Here is a 19447-nt window from a genome sequence, read left to right as displayed (position 1 = left end):
CTGGTTGTAATTCCCAATACAATTTGCCCTGCTACAGAAACCAATCTCAATAACTAATCCAAGTCTAGATCAGAGTCCGAATAACACGATCTGTACAGCCAAGTTACAAATCGAAGTAAACCAGAGACAAGTATCGAAATCCCAATTACAGGCAGAGTTTGGCTCTAGGCCAACGGTTGATGTGCTTAAAACAATAGCAGAACATCCCTCTGATTCTATACCAGCACGTTCAGTCTCATTTTACTTAGAGCGTGCGCAGACAGAGAGCGGTCTGGAGTTCTGCGTTCCGCGTTCAGAGTTCTGCGTTCTTTAGAATGTACCGAATCTGTAGCAACAACGCACACAGCGGGCCGTCTGCCCGCGGCGGTCAAAGTGGAACGCCGCATTCTAGCGTTCTTTTCCCGCGGAGACAGAGAACGCCGGAACGCGGGGATGTCTGAGGTTGCAAACACAGAAAAAAAAATGAATTGGTTAGGAAAAGGAAGGATTTCTGAGGTCGAATCTACGGATAGTACACGACGAAATGCTGTTATGTTTATTTTATCCTTAATAAATAATTACAATGCCCTAAAATTACAGCCAGCCTTTATTTTTTCTCAATTAATGAAACTATTCATCGACATGCGAATAGAAATATCGAATCGCTGTTCATCTGTAAGGAGAATTTAACAGGTGGAGTTTTTGAGCAATAATTTTTCATAGGAAAACGAACTATTCAGTGACATGTTGCATGTACAAAGACACAAACGAAACTAGAACGCGAGAATTTGAACGCCGCCTGTGTGCGTTGGAACTCTTGAGCGGTCAACGGTCACCAGAACGCGGAACTCTGACAGAACGCAGACCGCTCTCTGTCTGCGCACGCTCTTACACTTCACTATCCCTTTCCAACATAGGAGCGTTAGTGAGACCGAATGTCATTCGAATGAACTCATACAGTCCCGACCTATGGAATGAAAGCTGTTCGATATGTAGTAGGTGCGTTAGGACATGAATAAATGCGTCCATTTGATCGATTGCTTTTGAGAGAGCACACGAAGGCTTGGCTACTTTGGTTTAACTAAGGCCGGACGTTTATGGGTGAGTGAGTTAAGGGCTGGTTTTGCCAGTGATTTAAAGTCAGAAAATCTGGAATTTTGAAAGAGCTTCATATTTCTGTTTTCTGTCTAGATTTTAATATTATGTTCTTGTTATCCATGTAAGTTTTGTATTTGAGAATTATGTCAGAAAATGTGAAGTAGGTTCTTATTCCAAGGCCCGAGAAACCATCATGTCTTAGAGTTCTCCTATGTCTTTCCCATCACGAGAACTATTAGGTATCCCGGACCTTTGGAAGGCGTGCGCGGAGCCGAAGCCAACACGTAGAGGCCCTTTTGATACTTTGATGAAATGTAAGGGGCACAACAAGTGGATGCTGCCATTGTCCATGTCATGGGACTCACATTCCTAAAATAAATATGAATAACATTCTACTAAAGTGTTTATGTACCTACCCAAATTATTTATGTTATCTACATAAGACAATCGTTTATTTTATCCTTAATTGGATAGACACGTGGTCAATATTAATGAAATTTTCAGAACCAATCAAATTGTACTATTGACAGAGTCCAAACGGTGGTGGGAAATATATTCTCCTTGTTTAATCAACCCCTCAAACACCTTGTTCCAGATCTGTCCCAGAGAATTTAAACTGTAATTAACAGATTAACTATAGTTTGATTATATACTACTCGTAACTAGGTAATTTTACCTTTTCCAACTAGATTTTTCGATAAAATTCCGGCTAAAAATTTTCACCGAGTTTTAAATTTATTATTAAATTTTGTAGCCTTTTTGGTGCCAGAGGATTTCGAAAGTTAATCCAGCTTACTATCTGTCATACTGCTAAATATAGTATGCGCTTTTAGCTTGCATATAATCCTACGTAACGACGGAAAGCTTATATTTTAGGGCACCAACTATAGCTTGCACGCGGGTGTTATAGGCTACTTGACCCCTTTTTTAAAGTTTGTCTTATACTGTTACTTACTGTCCAATTAACCGAAAAAAAAAATCACTATATTTTATTATGACTTAAAAACCGCAAAAAATATTTTTAAAGAAAACTTACGTAATCGGACAAAAACAACATCAGCCATGTCATCTATAGAATTTCTGTGAATGAAGTCATTCAGTGCGAAAACAACACTTTCTGACAGTTTAAGTACGAGGCATAAAGGTCATTGTGTCAGTGATTGATTTGACATGAATTCTATGACGTCACTACACGGCTGACAGCGTTTTCGGTGGCCAAAAAAAAAAATACTCGCATTTTTAAATTAAAAATACTTAGTCGTCGTACACATTTAATACCCAAAAATCATTAAAGATTGGTTTCTTATGTCAAATATTACAGAAGACAATCATTTCTTGTGCAAAATTAGATATGAGTCTAGTAGTCTATTATAGACAAATTAGTGTAGCATGAATACCTGGTCTATGGTTAATTGGTTACCTTACCGGATAGCGAGAATGTTGCGTAAAATGTATTGAGAAAGTAAACAGTGCTCCAATCGGATACTTAAAAGAACCAATAATCGTAATCGAATCTGAACTCATTACAGAAGTACAGAAAACGTTGCTCATACTATTTATTTTTTCTTAAACCCGCTCACTTCTCCGAACTTGATCATATTACAGTCACAGTGGTCAAAATTGCTTTATTACGTCCCGCTTGACCTTTAACATGGTCTACTAATGTATGAATATGTTGTCCCGAAAGCTTGGAAATGAAAAACCTGGAAGTGCAGATCTAATAATTTTATAAGATACAGCGGGGCAAATCTCGACTGGGGGGCAAATGTAACTGGTCGATTTTTTCCATGTTTTCCATGTTTTACAATGTTTGCATTATTAAATAGAGTGTCCACCGGTTATATATGGTTGGCGTGTTCAGTGGATATATGTAGAACTCAATATCATAGTGTTATAATGGAAAAAATGGATTAGTTACAATTGTCCCCCAGTCGATATTTGCCCCGCTGTACCTTATCCAAGCCTAGTCGGTTCGAATACGGTCGGTAAGGGCATTTATTATTGTGATGAGCAGATATTTGTTCCAGAGGCATGGATGTTTTTCTATGTATATAATACTAGCTTTTTCCCGCGGCTTCGCACGCGTTAGAAAGAGACAAAAAGTAGCAAACTTCAAACATCTCCACTTAAAAAAATCACGTCGTCGCTCCGTTTGGCCGTAGACACACACACTTTCCCATTTATAATATTAGTACCTATGGATAAGTATGTATATCGTCGCCTAGCACCCATAGTACAAACTTTGCTCTGTTTGGGGCTAGGTTGATCGATGTAAGGTGTCCCCCAATATTTAGTTATTCATTTCAATAGAAAATAAAATATCAGTTAGAGAACTACATTTGTGATTTCTAAAAACTTGCCAGAAACAATTAAATTTATACTCGTATGTCTCCGCTTGTACTTCGTCACGTTATGTCTCACCCTTATGATACTCGCGCTTTCAAGTTTTCTCTCTAATCCAGTTCAATAACGTTATTCCTACCATTATCTTTCCTCCGAACGATCAGCTTCTCATTAAATCACGTGTAATTTTAAACAAAAATCTAGAATCGCACTCATTCATTACAACACGCATTAGCGGCTGCAGGCGAGCGTAGACGACGTCCCTGATTTATCGGACCACCTCCTGCCCTTAACGACACGATGTGATGTACGACGGAAGAAGTGTGGGAGAAGAGTAAGCGGTAGCGTGAACGTAAGCGGTCGAATTTGAAATTAGGAGTGGCGACTGCGTCGTCGCATGACGTCGAACAAAAGAAGACCAACGAGGTATTTAAGCACAACTTGACAACAAATCGTATGAACTCAGCGACCTGAAAGAGAACACTATTAATAAAATAAGATGTAGAAAATGATTTTGAGTCATATCTTGCCGTTATGACGATGTTGTTGTTATATAAACAATGCGAGAAAAGAGGTCACGAAAATAAGAGCCAGCGGAGAAATATAAATCGGAAAGCAGTCAGCCAGCAGGTAACTATTACACCATAATTTAATAATAAAATTACACCTTTGCACCAATCCAGCATATTTTTATTCGACATCAGATCATCAGCCCGGTTATCTCATGCGTTTATTTTAAAAGTGCGCAAAACTTTGTACCTGCTTTAAAAACAAAGAACTAAGTCACTAGAAAAAATATAGATACCTACCCTACTACTATTACCTCTATTTACTCGTGGTTGAAGATTTGCAAATTGCAAATTTTCCGCTAAATCTCATGCCTTAAGGCAGCAGTAAAAACGGCAACGACTGAACAAAGAGAATTATTCGAAGATGAAGTCAACCATGTTATTGTGGCAGTCCGTGATTAATGCCACGTGTAATTTACACTTGCGTTTTTGTCCGTTCGTCTGTTGTGTCTAATGTCTGTACTCTTGTTTTGGGGGAATGATTTGTGGGGTGACTGGGCGCTGTGGAATTGGCTGAGGTAGCCACATTGTTCCAATAATATGAAAGTCCCTACTCCTTTTATATCGGAGCAGCTTTGGTGTGCAAAATATTTGATGACACTAATGCCAAGAGCAGTGGTGGGCAAAGTATGGCCCGCTACATGATCCTGCACTGTAGTAAAAATGCATTTTTGGTGTAAATCTGGCTTGCCTCAAAAATCTTCCTTCATATTTGGCCCTTAATAAATGTTTGCCCACCACATGACTTTTATTGTTTAAATATGGCCAACTCGACCGCTCCGATTTATCTTCTCAATTTGATGGCGACGGTACAGTCCACCAATTGGAACCCCTAGGCCACTGTAGAAATGAGCGGTATCATGACATTCATGACAGTCGAAATGTATGAAACAGCCAAATTTTTTTTGCGATTTCGGCATTGGTTCCATAGTAAAAGTATATAATAAAAGTATTTTATGTTGTTATAAATAGTAAATACATTTCAGGACTGACCATTGAACTTGGCACCCAAGTGAACAACCAAGGCATATATCATATTATTGAACTTGGCTCTCATTTCACATTTATGTTTTTTATGGGATATCATTACTTTTTGTAGGTATTTTAAGGCTACGGGAACGCTTATTAATATTCACTAAGTTTACTGGAAAATCTAGGACTACTAAACATGTTTTTACTGAACATATCACTTTTCGAAAATAATAAAAATTTACCAATTTCTGATTTTTTTTCTGTGTATATGGTATATGGAACTGGGTTAGAGTTTATGTCTATAGGTATAGGTATATATGATAAAAATGACGATTTTTGGACGTTATTATCTAAACAACCGTGTGAGTTGTTTTTTGAAATTTGGAGCACATTTATGTATTCGCAAGTGTCAATATACGAGCCAAATTTGAAACGTTTATGTAAAATATTTTTTGAATTATGAGGGGGTCAAAGATGGCTCCAAATGGTTCGTGTAATATTACACACAGTGCCTTGACAGCTGCTACCGCGTGTCTAGATAGAATCTATGTATCTCACTGTTGTTTTCGGTATCTTTGGGCAATATCCAAGAGTAAACATTACATTAGCCACTTTGCTCCTTGCCTTGAATTTGTGATGTACCGTGTATTCAAACAACGCAAAATACAAAATAGCCCCATCAGGTTTGCTACCCATACAACAGACATTGTGTTTTATTTTACATCGAATAAGGTTCTGTTTAAATTTAGATTTGTAAACGATCTTAACGAATAAACCTAGGTACACCACAGATTGTTTCAGTCAGACACGCCAGACTCAACTCAGACCTCACTTATGAATTTATTATCTACGTACAACGTTACCTGTGCCGGTGGCCGAAACAGGAACTAACATATTCAAGTACTAACTTCAGAGTAATTGGCGGAAAGTGGCGCCCTCCCACCCGGATAGGTAAGTTTGCTTATACTGGTCCCGGAAGATGTCTGCCTCGATTTAGAACTCGGGCCCCGGAGGGCATGTTTGGACGTTTTTCGAAAGTTTCTTTTAGTTAGATGCCGTGAATAGTTTATTGGCCGCTTAAACTTCTTTGGCGGTTAGACGCTTCATTAAAGCATAAAAACGGTTTTTGAAGTAGTTACTTTTGAGACCATTTGAGGTCAGTTGATAGACGGAACAGAGGTTTAGATTAGCAAATAGGAAATTGTGTATAAATATTTATTAAGAAAAAAAACTGCCTTCTCTTAGGGTTCTGGTTAAAGATACTTGCGAATGTTGGATTCATCATCCTCCTTGCGTTATCCCGGCATTTGCCACGGCTCATGGGAGCCTGAGGTCCGCTTTGACAACTAATTCCAATGTTTGGCGTAGGCACTAGTTTACGAAAGTGACTGACATCTGACCTTCCAACCCGAAAGGTAACTAGGCCGTTTCCTCGCGGTGTTTTCGTTCACCAAAAAGCGACTGGCAAATTTAATGTCATTCCACAGATAAGTTTCTAAAAACACATTGGTACGAGCCGGGGTTCGAACCCTCGACCTTCAGATCGAATGTCGCACGCTCTTACCGCTACCAGCGCTTTTTCAGGTCACCAGCGCTGTTTTTTGCGAATTGGATTTGGATTTGGATTAGAATTGGATTTGTTGGATTATGTGGAAATATGTTTTAACCTTGTCCTAAAACTCACATACGATTTCTCGTACCGATCAGCCCTTACCGTAACAATTTCAAAAAGTATACGAACCGGAACGAAGTTAGGAATAAACAAAACACTACCAATGTATCACAAGAATCCCACCAATTAGACATCTGGCGCTGATCCAAGCGCGATCTGATTGGTGTAATTGAGTATCGGGCTTCGCAAATTGAAGTTCGGTTTGATGGATTTGAATTCAGTGTTCTATTTAGGTACCTACGTAGATTTGACGATGTAAGGCCTGCTGAGCCAATTTGTGATGATAGTTATTATGACTGCACCAACTCGTAATAACTCTTTTTAGTTTCCAAAAACTAGTCAGGAAGTTGCAGGTTGCCCGTAAAATTGGAATATATTTGTTTTAAGTGAGAATGTTGATAACATTGACAAGTAAACGCGATGACTAAAATATTAACCTAATGCCATTGTATCATATAAATGTACTTTTTACAGTGCTAGTTTTCTTAGAAATTTTTCAGATTATCTTTTATCATTTAGAGAGCTTAAACCCCAAATCAATTAAGCCAAATGAGTGCATTCAGCAAAAAAGTATCCACCCAAGCGTCTTATTAAATAGAAAAGGTTAGACCGGAGAAGTCCCCGTGTTCTATTCAATTAATCCCACGGGCACATTCGGGACTAACCAATCGAAAAGAATATCAGCCCTCCTTGTCCTACACCTTGAATCTGTAAGAGAGGGTAAATTCTATATCGAGGAATAAGATAAAATTCGTTAGGTAATAAGTCAATTGGAAAGGAGCCAGAAAAGTTTGCGGTGGTAGCTCGGGAAACATCTCAAGCAGAGTGCATTGTGTATTAAAACTGGGCTAATTTAGAGAAATCTCTTAATTCTAGGAAACACGGGTAAAGTAAAAAGATACCAAAGATAGCAGCTTCTAAACAAAAGTAATGTAGCAGATGGTAAAAAATGTGAAAAGCATGATTAAAGTTTGCATATTTTTGAAGCATAATTTTATATAGAACATTATATTATATTCTCATAATTTTAAATAGGACTATACAGCATTAGCATTGTATTGTAAAATATGACACAAACGGACATTTTTTTTATTTTTACAGTGGCTTCAATTCAGGGCATTTTCTTTCTTAGGCATCTTATTATGTAAAAGTGTAAATCAAGGTTCCACTTTGTCACCCATCAAACCTAGTCCAGTTTTCTTCCGACCTACCTGTATATGAATGACATCCTTATGGCAAACAACAAAGTAAGACTTTTTGCTAAGAAACATATATTTGCACCAATTTTCGCTAAATCTGACCGTAAAACCTGATGAAATGCAACATTTTCAAAACTCCGCGATCTCAGCTCAAAACGCGATAGTATCTCATTTTGCACAAATTCAAAGCCAGCATGTCTCGTTAGCTTAATGATTACAGCCGAATACGAATTAAGTCGGGAATTTAAAGACACAGCAGAGTTCTTGCCAAAGCCCGAGTGTCCCACTTCAGTTCTCTACTTGGACTCGGTACAATGGGTGTGTTTAATTTATGATTTTAACCCAGATTTTGGAGCGCTTTTAAAGACGTTTTGAAATATATTAAAGCACTTGTTTTTGAGTTTAAATACATTCTGTTGTTATGATTTTAATCGTCTTGATGGTGCATGTCAAAAGTTCAAAACCTGCTTAGACCGACAAACATTAGGTACGTCACAGTACTCATAGCTCTTGCATGCATTTTGCATGTAGAAGAATTATTATTTTTTGTGCCAAAAAGAGTCAATTTATGTTAATAGTTCACATTATAAAACTTTTTTCGGTGGAGAACTTTGTTTAAACTAGGTAAGTATGTAATGCTTGTAAATAAATATTTAAGTAGATATCTCGAACATTTTTTTTTGTTTCCTTGGAAGTGTACCTCTTGCCCCATAGATGGTCTTGCCATGCTTCACTTTATGTTTTTTAACCAGATATTGAAAATACAAATAACACCCAATTCTTATTCCTAATGTCTCTCATTGGTTGTTTCCGGTATCAATTATTTAGTTTTCAAATAGTGCGTGTTGGATATCAAGCCAATAAATCTCTTTTAGAATATTAATTTACATTGGGTACGCATTTTTATTTTATCTTTCGAATCACAAACTAATTTTAATTTACATCAAAATATTGTATAAAATATGTGGAACTTATCGTGATTAAACCTATTTAATCACAATCAGCAATTTAATAATTGCACCACATCTGCTTTCTTGGTGCCCAATAAATTCAGTAATGGAAGCAAAAATGATGTTATCAAAGGTGGTAATATGAGTAATGACCCGTATAATCGTTTAGGCGTCACGACAAATCGTCATATCACGTGATCTAGTGCCATTTATTTTGGTAGCATTGACCATTTTACTTAGACCCCCGCATTTAAATCCACGGAACAAATTGTTTTAGATTACACGCGTTCTGAGAGACCTTCCTTTATTGGACAAATGCTACCATCATTAATGGCATGAGTATCGTTTTGGATTAATACAAATGAATTGGAGCTGTGTGGCTCTGCTTTATGTTTCAATATAGCTTGATGGATAGTAATTGTCCAGTTTTCAGGGCGTTGCTTTCTTTTGTATGTGAATTAATCGGTTATTTCTTTTATTGGATTATTATTTCTGTCTCAATTATCTTAAAGAAAAAGGATGTGGATGAACTTTGTATCTTAATCATTGTACGGATATGAATCTTATACGAGGTGTGAAAATATACTGGGAATCCATTTAAGGTCATGTTCGATATTAAGTTTTAACTAGAAAGAAGTACAAACAGATTGGCTGAATAAACAATTTCGTTTTACAAAATTCTAATAGGACCGTTCTGCCGAATATTCCCTATAATAAATATTCAATAATAGTCGTGTGGTTACGGGTTAAAAATTTCACCACCCCTTTTTCCTCCTATGGGAGTTGCAGAAGTTTTCTGTGTGATGTACTTAGTTTTCTGTGAGTGTGCTTTAAACTCGAGCAATTTCATGTGCATTGGTAATAGAAGCGTGAGTTTATATTTTATAAGTATACTAGCTTTTGCTCGCGGCTTCGCTCGTGTTCAATTCGAAAATTGCGGAATGTTCCATACAAACTTCCACACCACAGTTTAGGGAAATGGTTAAAAAGAGACATAAAGTAGACTATGTCAATCTCCATCCCTTCAGCAATCTCCACTTAAAAAATCACGGCAATTTATCGCTCTGTTTTGCTGTGAAGGACGGACAAACAAACAGACACACACACTTTCCCATTTATAATATTAAGTTATGGATTATTCATTTAACTTAGTAATCTGTTAAGACCGCCAAGGAATGGCGATGGCGGCACAACTTTAACGTCTTTCGAAAAGATTGGCCAAACATTACACCTTAGACCAAGACGCATGGGGAAAAAAGGGAAGCCTTTGTCCGGTCTGGGACACAACAGGTTAACAAATGAATCTTTTAATTAGGTACCTCAGATACATACTGACCTCAGATATCTGAACATAATAAACTTATTTGTTTAGAAAATAAATTTATTTCAAAACACCCATAAAAATACATATTGGTATCACAAAATACACAACCTTGAAACTCTTGTGCCGTTCAGATCCACTATCTTGTATAAAATACGGATCTTTGTGTCTAAGCTTAGCACCTTTTTTCGGGGCCATCAGGAAGGGTAGTATGGAGTCCATAGTGGCCTCACATGTGGGCAAAATTCTGTCCTTGGGCAACGCGAACCCGTAGAAACCTTGATCGGGAAGCTCGATAGTTATTGTGTAACTGAAAATAAAAGTAAATAGTCAGATGCAAGGTAAAATCTTTATAATGTCTGACATTACGTAATGGGCGTTCTCTTTTGCTGAATCTATAGTTTCCACTGCTTATTCTAATCAAAGTTGTCAGCATTCGTCATCGCTTCATTACGAAGCAGGTCCCTTTCTACACAGTATAAGGACGACTCAGTAGCCAAGCCAATCTCCCGCGATCGGTATTTGGCTCTCTCGCACACGCCGCTCGCGACCTTGGCAGCAATCAATCAATCAATCAATTATTTATTCGTGATAACTACAAAATACACAAGTAAGAAAACAGAAACAGCAAATAAAAGAAATTAAACGTAGGTATAAGTTACTACGAAATGGTCCCGACTCAGCATAAAATGCTAACCCGAGGGTCAGCGCTGGTCTTCCGTCGGGACCATTTTGTTGGTCACGACACAGCACCACGCAGCGCGGCGCGTACTGACGGGACCGGCATCATCCGGATCCGCATGTACTCTCTGCACCTCGCTCGCACAGAGCGCTACTCAAGGACAAACCGCGCGGCGCAAAATTTGTTAGAAGAATTACTACTAAGTCGTCCTTATACTGTGTTTTCTAGTGCCTACGTCATCTTTAGCTAGAATATTATAATATGCATGCATGTGACCTTTGCGTGACGTACCAATTGGGACATTTTTTTATTATCAGAATTGAGTTTAAGTACGAGCATAATGCTATTACATTTTCTTCAATCTGGAAGAGATCCCTTTAGAGGATAATTTTGTCTTTGTACACATTAACTGTATATTTGTGTTATATTTTATTTTAATAAAGTGATTTGCTAATACTACAACGTCTTCTTATTTTAAATCAATAACACTTATACTCACGGGACATTTAAAGATTTTTTCACCCAGTCAGAACTTACACCCGAGGCAAGGTAACCTAAAAAACAGATTCCTAGTTATTAATTATTATCATGATATTGATGGAAAAGCACGCTTTTTCAACGCTTTATGTCACACATACAAACATCGCCAAGCTTCCTGTGGCACTGTAAACCATACACGAAATTGTGAGAGTTACTGTAAGGGGCTGACAACACCCAATTGCGCAAAATTTATGTTACTTGCGCAGTTTTTTAAGACAAACTATTAGTTTTAGCAAGGCAAGTAAATTATATGTTATTATTCATTATATTTCAAAGAACATAGCCGTACTCGATATACGATTTAAAGAAATCGGCTCGATAAAAAAAAATTGCAAAGATTGGTCTCGAGTTCATCATTAAACGGTTCTATGTCGTTCAATTTTTCACTTAAGGTCAGTGCGGGCAAGACCGGCATAGTTTATTTGAAATAAAGTTTGAGTGGATAAAACTCTATAATTAATGTAGTTTGACGTAATGCGCATGGTCCTATGAGATAGCAAATATTATATTTTACAAAGCTTTTATAATATGTTGGTGAAATAAAGTACTTTTAAGTCATAAAAATCACATTTTATAAGGCTCGGCGGGTTGACCGTCCTCCCGCGATGAGTACAGAAAGACCGTCTAGTGCTTGTTGTCGCGTAATTTCATATGAGACTAGGTTCCAAAATCATGATCATTGTTATTTTACGTAATAACAGGGCAGAATGTGCTAGATAATTAATCAAATAATGTTAAAATATTGAATATATAAGCATTTTTCTATTTATAAGGCAAGACCGGCATAAGTCCCGTAGATGGGGTTCATAACCTTTTCTTTTCAGGTCCAGATATTGCATAATACTGTTTTCCCAACGAACACCTGCGATACAATTTAGTCACGATATTACAGGCTCATATAAATCCAACTACTTATCTGTTTTTGAAACTTTTTTATTAAGAAAAGCTAATAGGATATTAAGATACGTGAATTGGTTTGGTAACATTTCTTAGCAATGCTTTTTTTTTCTATAGTTACTACCAGAGTTACCACCTACCTGAGCTACCAGCCCCGAAAACATATTGACGACACCCATGACGACTTTTTGTCAAAGTGACAGCCAGCAATGTCAATTAACGGTCGGGTAGCCGTAAAATAGTCGGTCAAAAGTGTCAAAACCGTTTTAAAGGGTACCCATACGGTCCCTGTTAGGTAATGCTGATTATAAAAATAATGACCAACTGGAAACCCTACTCTCTTTTGAAATATTTGTCGCCGCATGTTGCACAATCTAGATATACTTAAACAAAAATAATAAAAAACGGTTAGAGCTTACGATAATTCTACCAACTTAAATATGATGATGAATAATGCAGTGTAGGCTTACTTCTGTTCACCTCTTATCATTCTTCACAACCATGTCACATATATTTTATTTTTACTTAATACTTTCCAATGATTTTAGTAATACTATACGAATCATTATCAAAACTGTATTTTGAAGTTAAAATCAAAAACGGTACAACTATCATAAGCCAAAAACGTACCTATATATTGATATTGTTTACACTCGACTTATGTCCAATAAAGCCTGAAAAAGGTTGGTAACTCCTTGTTTATCATATGCCGGTCTTGCCTTTCTCTTTTATGCCGGACTTTCTGACTAGGCACAATTTTTAAGTTACATATTTCAGAACATAAAACTAGAAATTGAGCGCGTTTTGAGTAGAATAATAGTACTAGTCAGAAATAACGGTTATTAAATGACTGCGTTACATACATGATATACAAATATTCCGACAGCTTCTATTTTATTTTATTTTTTTGCGGAACCATGTTGAACTCGATGTTTGAGTTCGAAACGAGAAACAAGTTTATTGTTAACTAGTGTTCGTCCTAGGGATATGTATTGAAGACCAATGGATTAAGGATGAAAAACTGCTATACCTCCAGAGGTGTGAGAAGCGTAGATATATAAACAAAAAAGTTATAGTCAATAGACGGTCTTTCCGGGTGTCTGGTCTTCCCCACACTGACCTTAGTTGTCTTTAATTAAAATTAAAATAACAAAAATATACATATCTAAAACACTAACGAAGCATATCGTCACTACTATTAAAAAATCTCGTATCTCACGCTGTTCCTCAAAGTTAAAACGCAGTAAGTCTATATGCATTCCATACATACTTACTACAATTTTCTTTTCATTGACAGACGAAGATACAAGTTTTTTTAAAAGTAGTGACGATATTGCACAAATAATGCATCTTTCTATTTTATTTTAATATTTTTCCGTACTTTTTGTACCTAGCCGCCCTCTTTTAGTGACATCGCGCTCTCACTTACTCGCATGCGAATAGAGAGTGTACGCTAGCGTCAAGGCCATTGGGTATTGTCAGCGTCTTAAGAACAGCAATAGCATTATTTGTCACTGTCGTACGAATATTAAAGAGCGATATAAAGACACAAAACGTATCGTTACCGTAGCAATCGTCGCTTGGCTATTTCAGCAGATTGGGTAAACACTAAACAAACCAAGACGAGTCGTATGAAGGAACAAAAACGCTGTTAAGTGACTCTGAAAATGTTTCGTTAATAATCCGGCATAAACAGATAACGTGTATGCGAACGATTATCAGCCCGGCTAGTTTTTAAGAAAGAAAATAAATTATTTCAAAAATACTTGCCCACCGTATCAAAAGCAGTTCCTACAAAATAATGGATACCGTGATTTTTGGATGACCGTGTTGCTATTTTATCAGCATACGGTTTCTGAAACAGTAAATAGTATTTCATTGTGTATGTGTGGTGGTGATTCAATAATAGGTACATATCATTCAATAGGTATGATTTTATATGTTGTCGTAACGGTTGGGTAGGAATAGTACACCAAAACTTCATTTTTAAGCATATCAAGGAAACAATAGGGGTTAAACAAAACTGTTTGCCTGCATCTCTTTTAACCATAATACTACCAGTTAGAAGTCACTAAAAGAAAAAAAAAAATAAAAGTCAAAAGTGAATAATACGCAAAACTCTGTTTAGGGGGCAACACTAAACTATAATGAGGGCTTACGATACGACGACACATCATCATCATCAACGGAGAAAATAAAATTATATCTTTTCCCCTCACTAGCTCGGAAACACGTGTTTTGTCCTTTAATACCAGAGGGTAAAAACGCATTTTATCCACTAGTGGGTAAAGTAATTTGACCTTGAATAAAGTCAAATTAACTGCTTTCAAATTGATAATAGTAGGTGAACCTAGTAATAAAGATGATTTACCACCTGTGGAACCACTATAAGCAGTGATAAACGCATTTTTTGCGTTGTAGTTTCCTCGCTATAGTGAGGGGAAAATATCTTTACTTACCACAACATCATAGTTATCCATATGCTCTTTTTCAAACGCGTAAGGGATAACAATGTACTGGCCGTACGAATGAAAAGAAATATAATACTCCAGCGTGTCGCTATGGTCTCTTAAAAATGATGCTAATGCTGACGATTCGGGCTCAGAGAAAGGTGCGTCTCCACAATAATCTTCAGATTCTTTTGTTGCTTGTGCACCAAACCCTGTTACCAAATAAAATCATTAAATTAAAATATTTCACCTACACTTAGCAATTGTCATGACTTCCAATTTCCGTGGTGACCAGATATAGACTGACTGACAAACAAATTTGGAATGACAACAATCAACAACTCAAATTCGCCACATGACGCCAGTAACATGTCGAAATCAGAGCAGTTTACGGAAGACTATGACATCCATTTTGTTCAATTATCCTTAACTGGGATTCAATGAGAAACTAAGCCAGCATTTTATCATGCGTCGCCAATATAACCGTCAAAGTCAAATCCATATCCATACTAATATTATAAATGGGAAAGTGTGTGTGTCTGTTTGTTTGTCCGTCTTTCACGGCAAAACGGAGCGACGAATTGACGTGATTTTTTAGGTGGAGATAGTTGAAGGGATGGAGAGTGACATAGGCTACTTTTTGTCTCTTTCTAACGCGAGCGGAGCCGCGGGCAAATGTTAGTAAACTATAAAGCCTTCAATACGTTCAAAACGTGGTTAAACTAATAGATACTCACTCCCGTGTGCGACACCAAAATTTCGATTTAAATCAACACCATTGAGATTTTTTCTCCATAAACGATCCTACAAAAAATGATAAAAATCAGTTGTTATTATCAACTATCACTATGGGACTAACCCCTAAATACCAATAAAAGTATTTAGTTTTCCATTTAAAATGTCAAGGTCAGAGAGCTAAAATATTTGAAACAGTCAATTTATTTTGTGATTTCTGGGTTAGTCCCATAGGAAAAGTTCTTCAGTAAAGATTCCACCCAAAATTTGTTAAAAGTGTATACCATACTAAGGGAATTAAATTTATACTCACAGTCATTTGTGAATAAGCATATCCATCTGGATTTAGTAGAGGAACGAAGACCCATTTATGCGCATGAGCTACCGTCTTCAATTCTTCATTGGTGGACTTTTTAGAGTTTACTATGTTATTTATTAAATACGTAACGAATGCAGGTGAAATCCATTCTCTGGCATGGCAACCTCCTTCAACGACCACCACGGATCTATAAGAAAACAAATTAATTAGGAAAACTTTATCAAGAAGACGAACATTCGAGAAAAAAGCGTACTCTTTTTTTAACGCATTCACTACCGGACTTAAAATGGCGCACTCCGTCAGGAACCACTGGTAATTTATAACCACACAGTTGTATGGCGAGAACCCGCCCAGCGGGTTCTTCAGCATCTGAGTAAAGTTCACGAGTGCCCACCAGGTTCTTGGTTGCAACAGTGTGAAACGCCCCCAACATGCTTCTTACTCTTCTAGTGCCAGGTGTCAATGAGCGTCGGCTTCTATCAGGTGAATCGTCTGCCTCTTTATTGAAAGTTTGAAAAGGAGTGACATATTGACTGTTTTATACCAATTAGCAACATACGAGTACATACATACATACAATCACGCCTGTATCCCATAAAGAAGTAAGCAGATCACACGAAGTACTCAAGTTTCAGTGCCACTCTTGGCAAAACAGGTTGCCAGCATCTATTCTCGCCTACGCCACTATTTAAGGCATAGTTATCAATACCCATATCATATTACAGTCTACTTCTACGACACCTACGGGAAGGAGTGGTGAAATTCTTAACCACTCATCACACGGGAAACCACCCACCACGGGTCACCAGTAGCAAATCCTGCTAAAATATGTATTGTAAGTTATAAAAGTCAACAACATACACTCTGCTTGTTGACTTATTTGCAGCGTACCTTCTCCTCAGTGTAGGTGGCGCTAATTCAATTGTGACTGCAAGTATATTCCTGTTTTGAACACTCTCTCCAATCTTACTCAATTTGACTTCTTTTGGAAACTTTTCACTAAGATCCCTGAGCCAACTAAAAATGTCTTCAACACTATAGTAGTTCCGCCAATCGAAAGACTCCATTCTTCGCCTAATATATAACGGTTTGATGGTTTGGTTGTCGAATGCACTGAAAATTTCAACCATCACGTTAATATACAAGAAATACATAACCCTTCTGGCTTTAAGAAAACAAGACGGTTATAATTGTAGCAGATGAAAGATATCTACAACTCCGTATAAGATAAATAAAGTCTAAGAAAAGCCTATTTCAGGAACACCAAGAACAATGTATGCCGATGTAAATGGCTTCATATCATCGTGTCGTCCTTACTTTATTGAATATCGCATTTTAACATTATATAGCCTGTATATCTTAGAAATATGTATATTTGTTTATAAGCACATATACATGTTTAAAACTGTTCAAGACATGTCTTCTAGAATAGTAAGGAGCCAATACGAGCACAAATTGTACAAACCCTATGTAAGACTGGCATTAACTTCTAAAAATAGCTTTATGATGTGCATTGATATTTATAATAAATTACCCGATACATTTAAGACTTTTGACTTGTATACATTTAAAAATTCAGTTCATGATTGGCTTATAGACAAATGTTTTTATAGTTTAAAAGAATATATGGATGCTGAAAACACATAATTATTTACAATTTCATTTTAATTATTTTAATACGTTATAATTTACATTACCATATATTTTGACATGTCATGACATTTTGTAATTCTTGTATTCTTTTATTTTTATTTTATTAGTGTAAGTTATGTTAGCGTATACACCTGTAAAGGTATTGTTCAGTGGAACTGTTTTATAATATGCACCTGTACCTGCTATTGTAACCTGAATTAACATATACGCAATAAATCATTCATAAATCATTCATATCATTGAATTGTCGTAAAGGACATATAATGCAGGTTTCCAAGAGAAAGATAAACCCACTTTTTTGTTTTTTTGACCTATATTTGTGACGTGTATAAGAAAAATATGCAGATTACGAGTATCTTTAACCTAGTGTAACAACCGTAGTGATAAACTAAACGATTTAGAAGATAGATGGTTGTAAAGGACACGTCAAAAGCTATTAACTTCCTTTACACCCATGATTTGATAGGGTCGTAAATGACGGTCTTAGATGATTTTTATACAAAACCGGGGCGTAATTGTAACCGAAATGGTACAAATGTTGTGCTAAGTTTACAATTAAAAACTGGAAAAATGTGTCAAAACGTACTTAATATGGCATAGAATAGACATTAGTTTAATGCAGTGTATTATTTATCTAAGCTATCTTAGAAACAAAAAAGAATAAGACTATTTTATATCCAGTTTTGTAATAAAGAAACAATATTTGCTTAAAAACGATCTACTAATACTTTGGCAACAAGCTCAAAGTTAATTTTTTAGTATTCGCCGCTGTTGAATAGTCAGTAGGTTACGCATTCAGCCTTTAATTCTAGCAGGGAAATGCTTTCGTAGTATTATTATACTGCGACGAGATGTAGGTAATTAAAAAAAAAACACTATGGTAATCAGGGTACGTACCCACAACGTATGCACAAACGCTCACGATAATATCTATTTCGTAGCTATATATCTTTATCGCTCTTGCGTATTGCACCAGGCAGGCATTTATGGTCGCGGGATAAGTGATAAAATAGCAGGCCTTCCCTATCGCACTATTTGTAAGTTTCGCATTATTTATCGTCTATCGCGCGACCATGCTTCCCGTGCAGGCTGCATTTTTGTCGACGTCTGGCGTCGACGATTGCCATTCAGCTACGCCGGCAGTAAACTTTAACAGTAGACTATACTAACATTTAGTGCGACAATAACAGGTGCGTTTCTCTAGCGAATGAGCGTAATTAGCGTTTGGTGACTTATGTACCCACAGGTATTTAAAGCATTGACTATAGTATTTCTAGGATTGAACTCATAATTAAGATTATTCTTATTTAACAGGTTAAAGACTAAATAACAATCTTCTGTTTTAAAATTATCAAAAATATGAATCAACATAGTAGGTAGTCTTGACTACAGTTACTATTATTTATTAGTTGTTCACAGTTTGTATTCGCGTCCTAACTTGCGTTTATAAATTGGTACTTAACTCTTAGTTATTCTTAGAACTTCTTTCTACTTTAGACTTAAAATTAATGTCGTATTAATATAGTCTACTGTTCACAGTTGCTGATTAAAGTTTACGTGATTACCATTAGTGTTTTTATATTTACTTAAACTACGAAAGCATTTCCCTGCTAGAATTAAATACTGAATGCGTAACTTATTGAGAGTTTATCGAGTTTGGTTGATACTAGATCAGATCATATTATCTTTAGTAATATTTAACTTACCTTTGCAGATCACGGATAATAGTTACGAACTCAATATCCATGTCTTTAGTATCCCTTATAAGATCTGCAAAATTTAATCGACTCAAACTAAAATCAACTGGTCTATCGACCAAGCCTGGTCTCCTCCAAAATGTAGCATTGTAAAACTTATCCATTGACTTGAAAAACTCCAATTCAGCTTCATTGCTTGGAACCACATGAACCAGTAGATGGTCTCTGTATGATTTGGCAGCACATTTTTCAGAAACAGAAAAATAAGAAACGTTATGTTTGCTAAATGCATTGTCTCTTCAAATTACATACACGTCCTGACTTATACCGTTTGGTATAACAAGGGGTATTATAACAAGGTTTTATTTCCA

At 36.5% G+C, this 19447-nt stretch overlaps 1 protein-coding gene across 1 annotated transcript; it reads right to left on the bottom strand.

Annotated features, from left to right (window-relative positions):
• Window positions 1–7328: 7328 nt before the first annotated feature.
• On the bottom strand, window positions 7329–19126 carry LOC125232723 (zinc carboxypeptidase-like). The gene is made up of 9 exons (XM_048138481.1): window positions 19086–19126; window positions 16618–16839; window positions 15721–15913; window positions 15410–15476; window positions 14682–14884; window positions 13993–14077; window positions 11285–11339; window positions 10261–10413; window positions 7329–7341 (listed from the first exon to the last, which is right to left on the bottom strand). The coding sequence occupies exons 1-9, from the start codon at window positions 19124–19126 to the stop codon at window positions 7329–7331; spliced, it is 1032 nt and encodes a 343-aa protein (XP_047994438.1).
• Window positions 19127–19447: the final 321 nt, after the last annotated feature.

This window comes from Leguminivora glycinivorella, chromosome 13, assembly GCF_023078275.1.
Source record: "Leguminivora glycinivorella isolate SPB_JAAS2020 chromosome 13, LegGlyc_1.1, whole genome shotgun sequence".
NCBI classification, from domain to species: Eukaryota; Metazoa; Arthropoda; class Insecta; order Lepidoptera; family Tortricidae; genus Leguminivora; species Leguminivora glycinivorella.
Note: the sequence above shows the minus strand (reverse complement) of the source record. Positions and strands in the feature narration are given on the sequence as shown.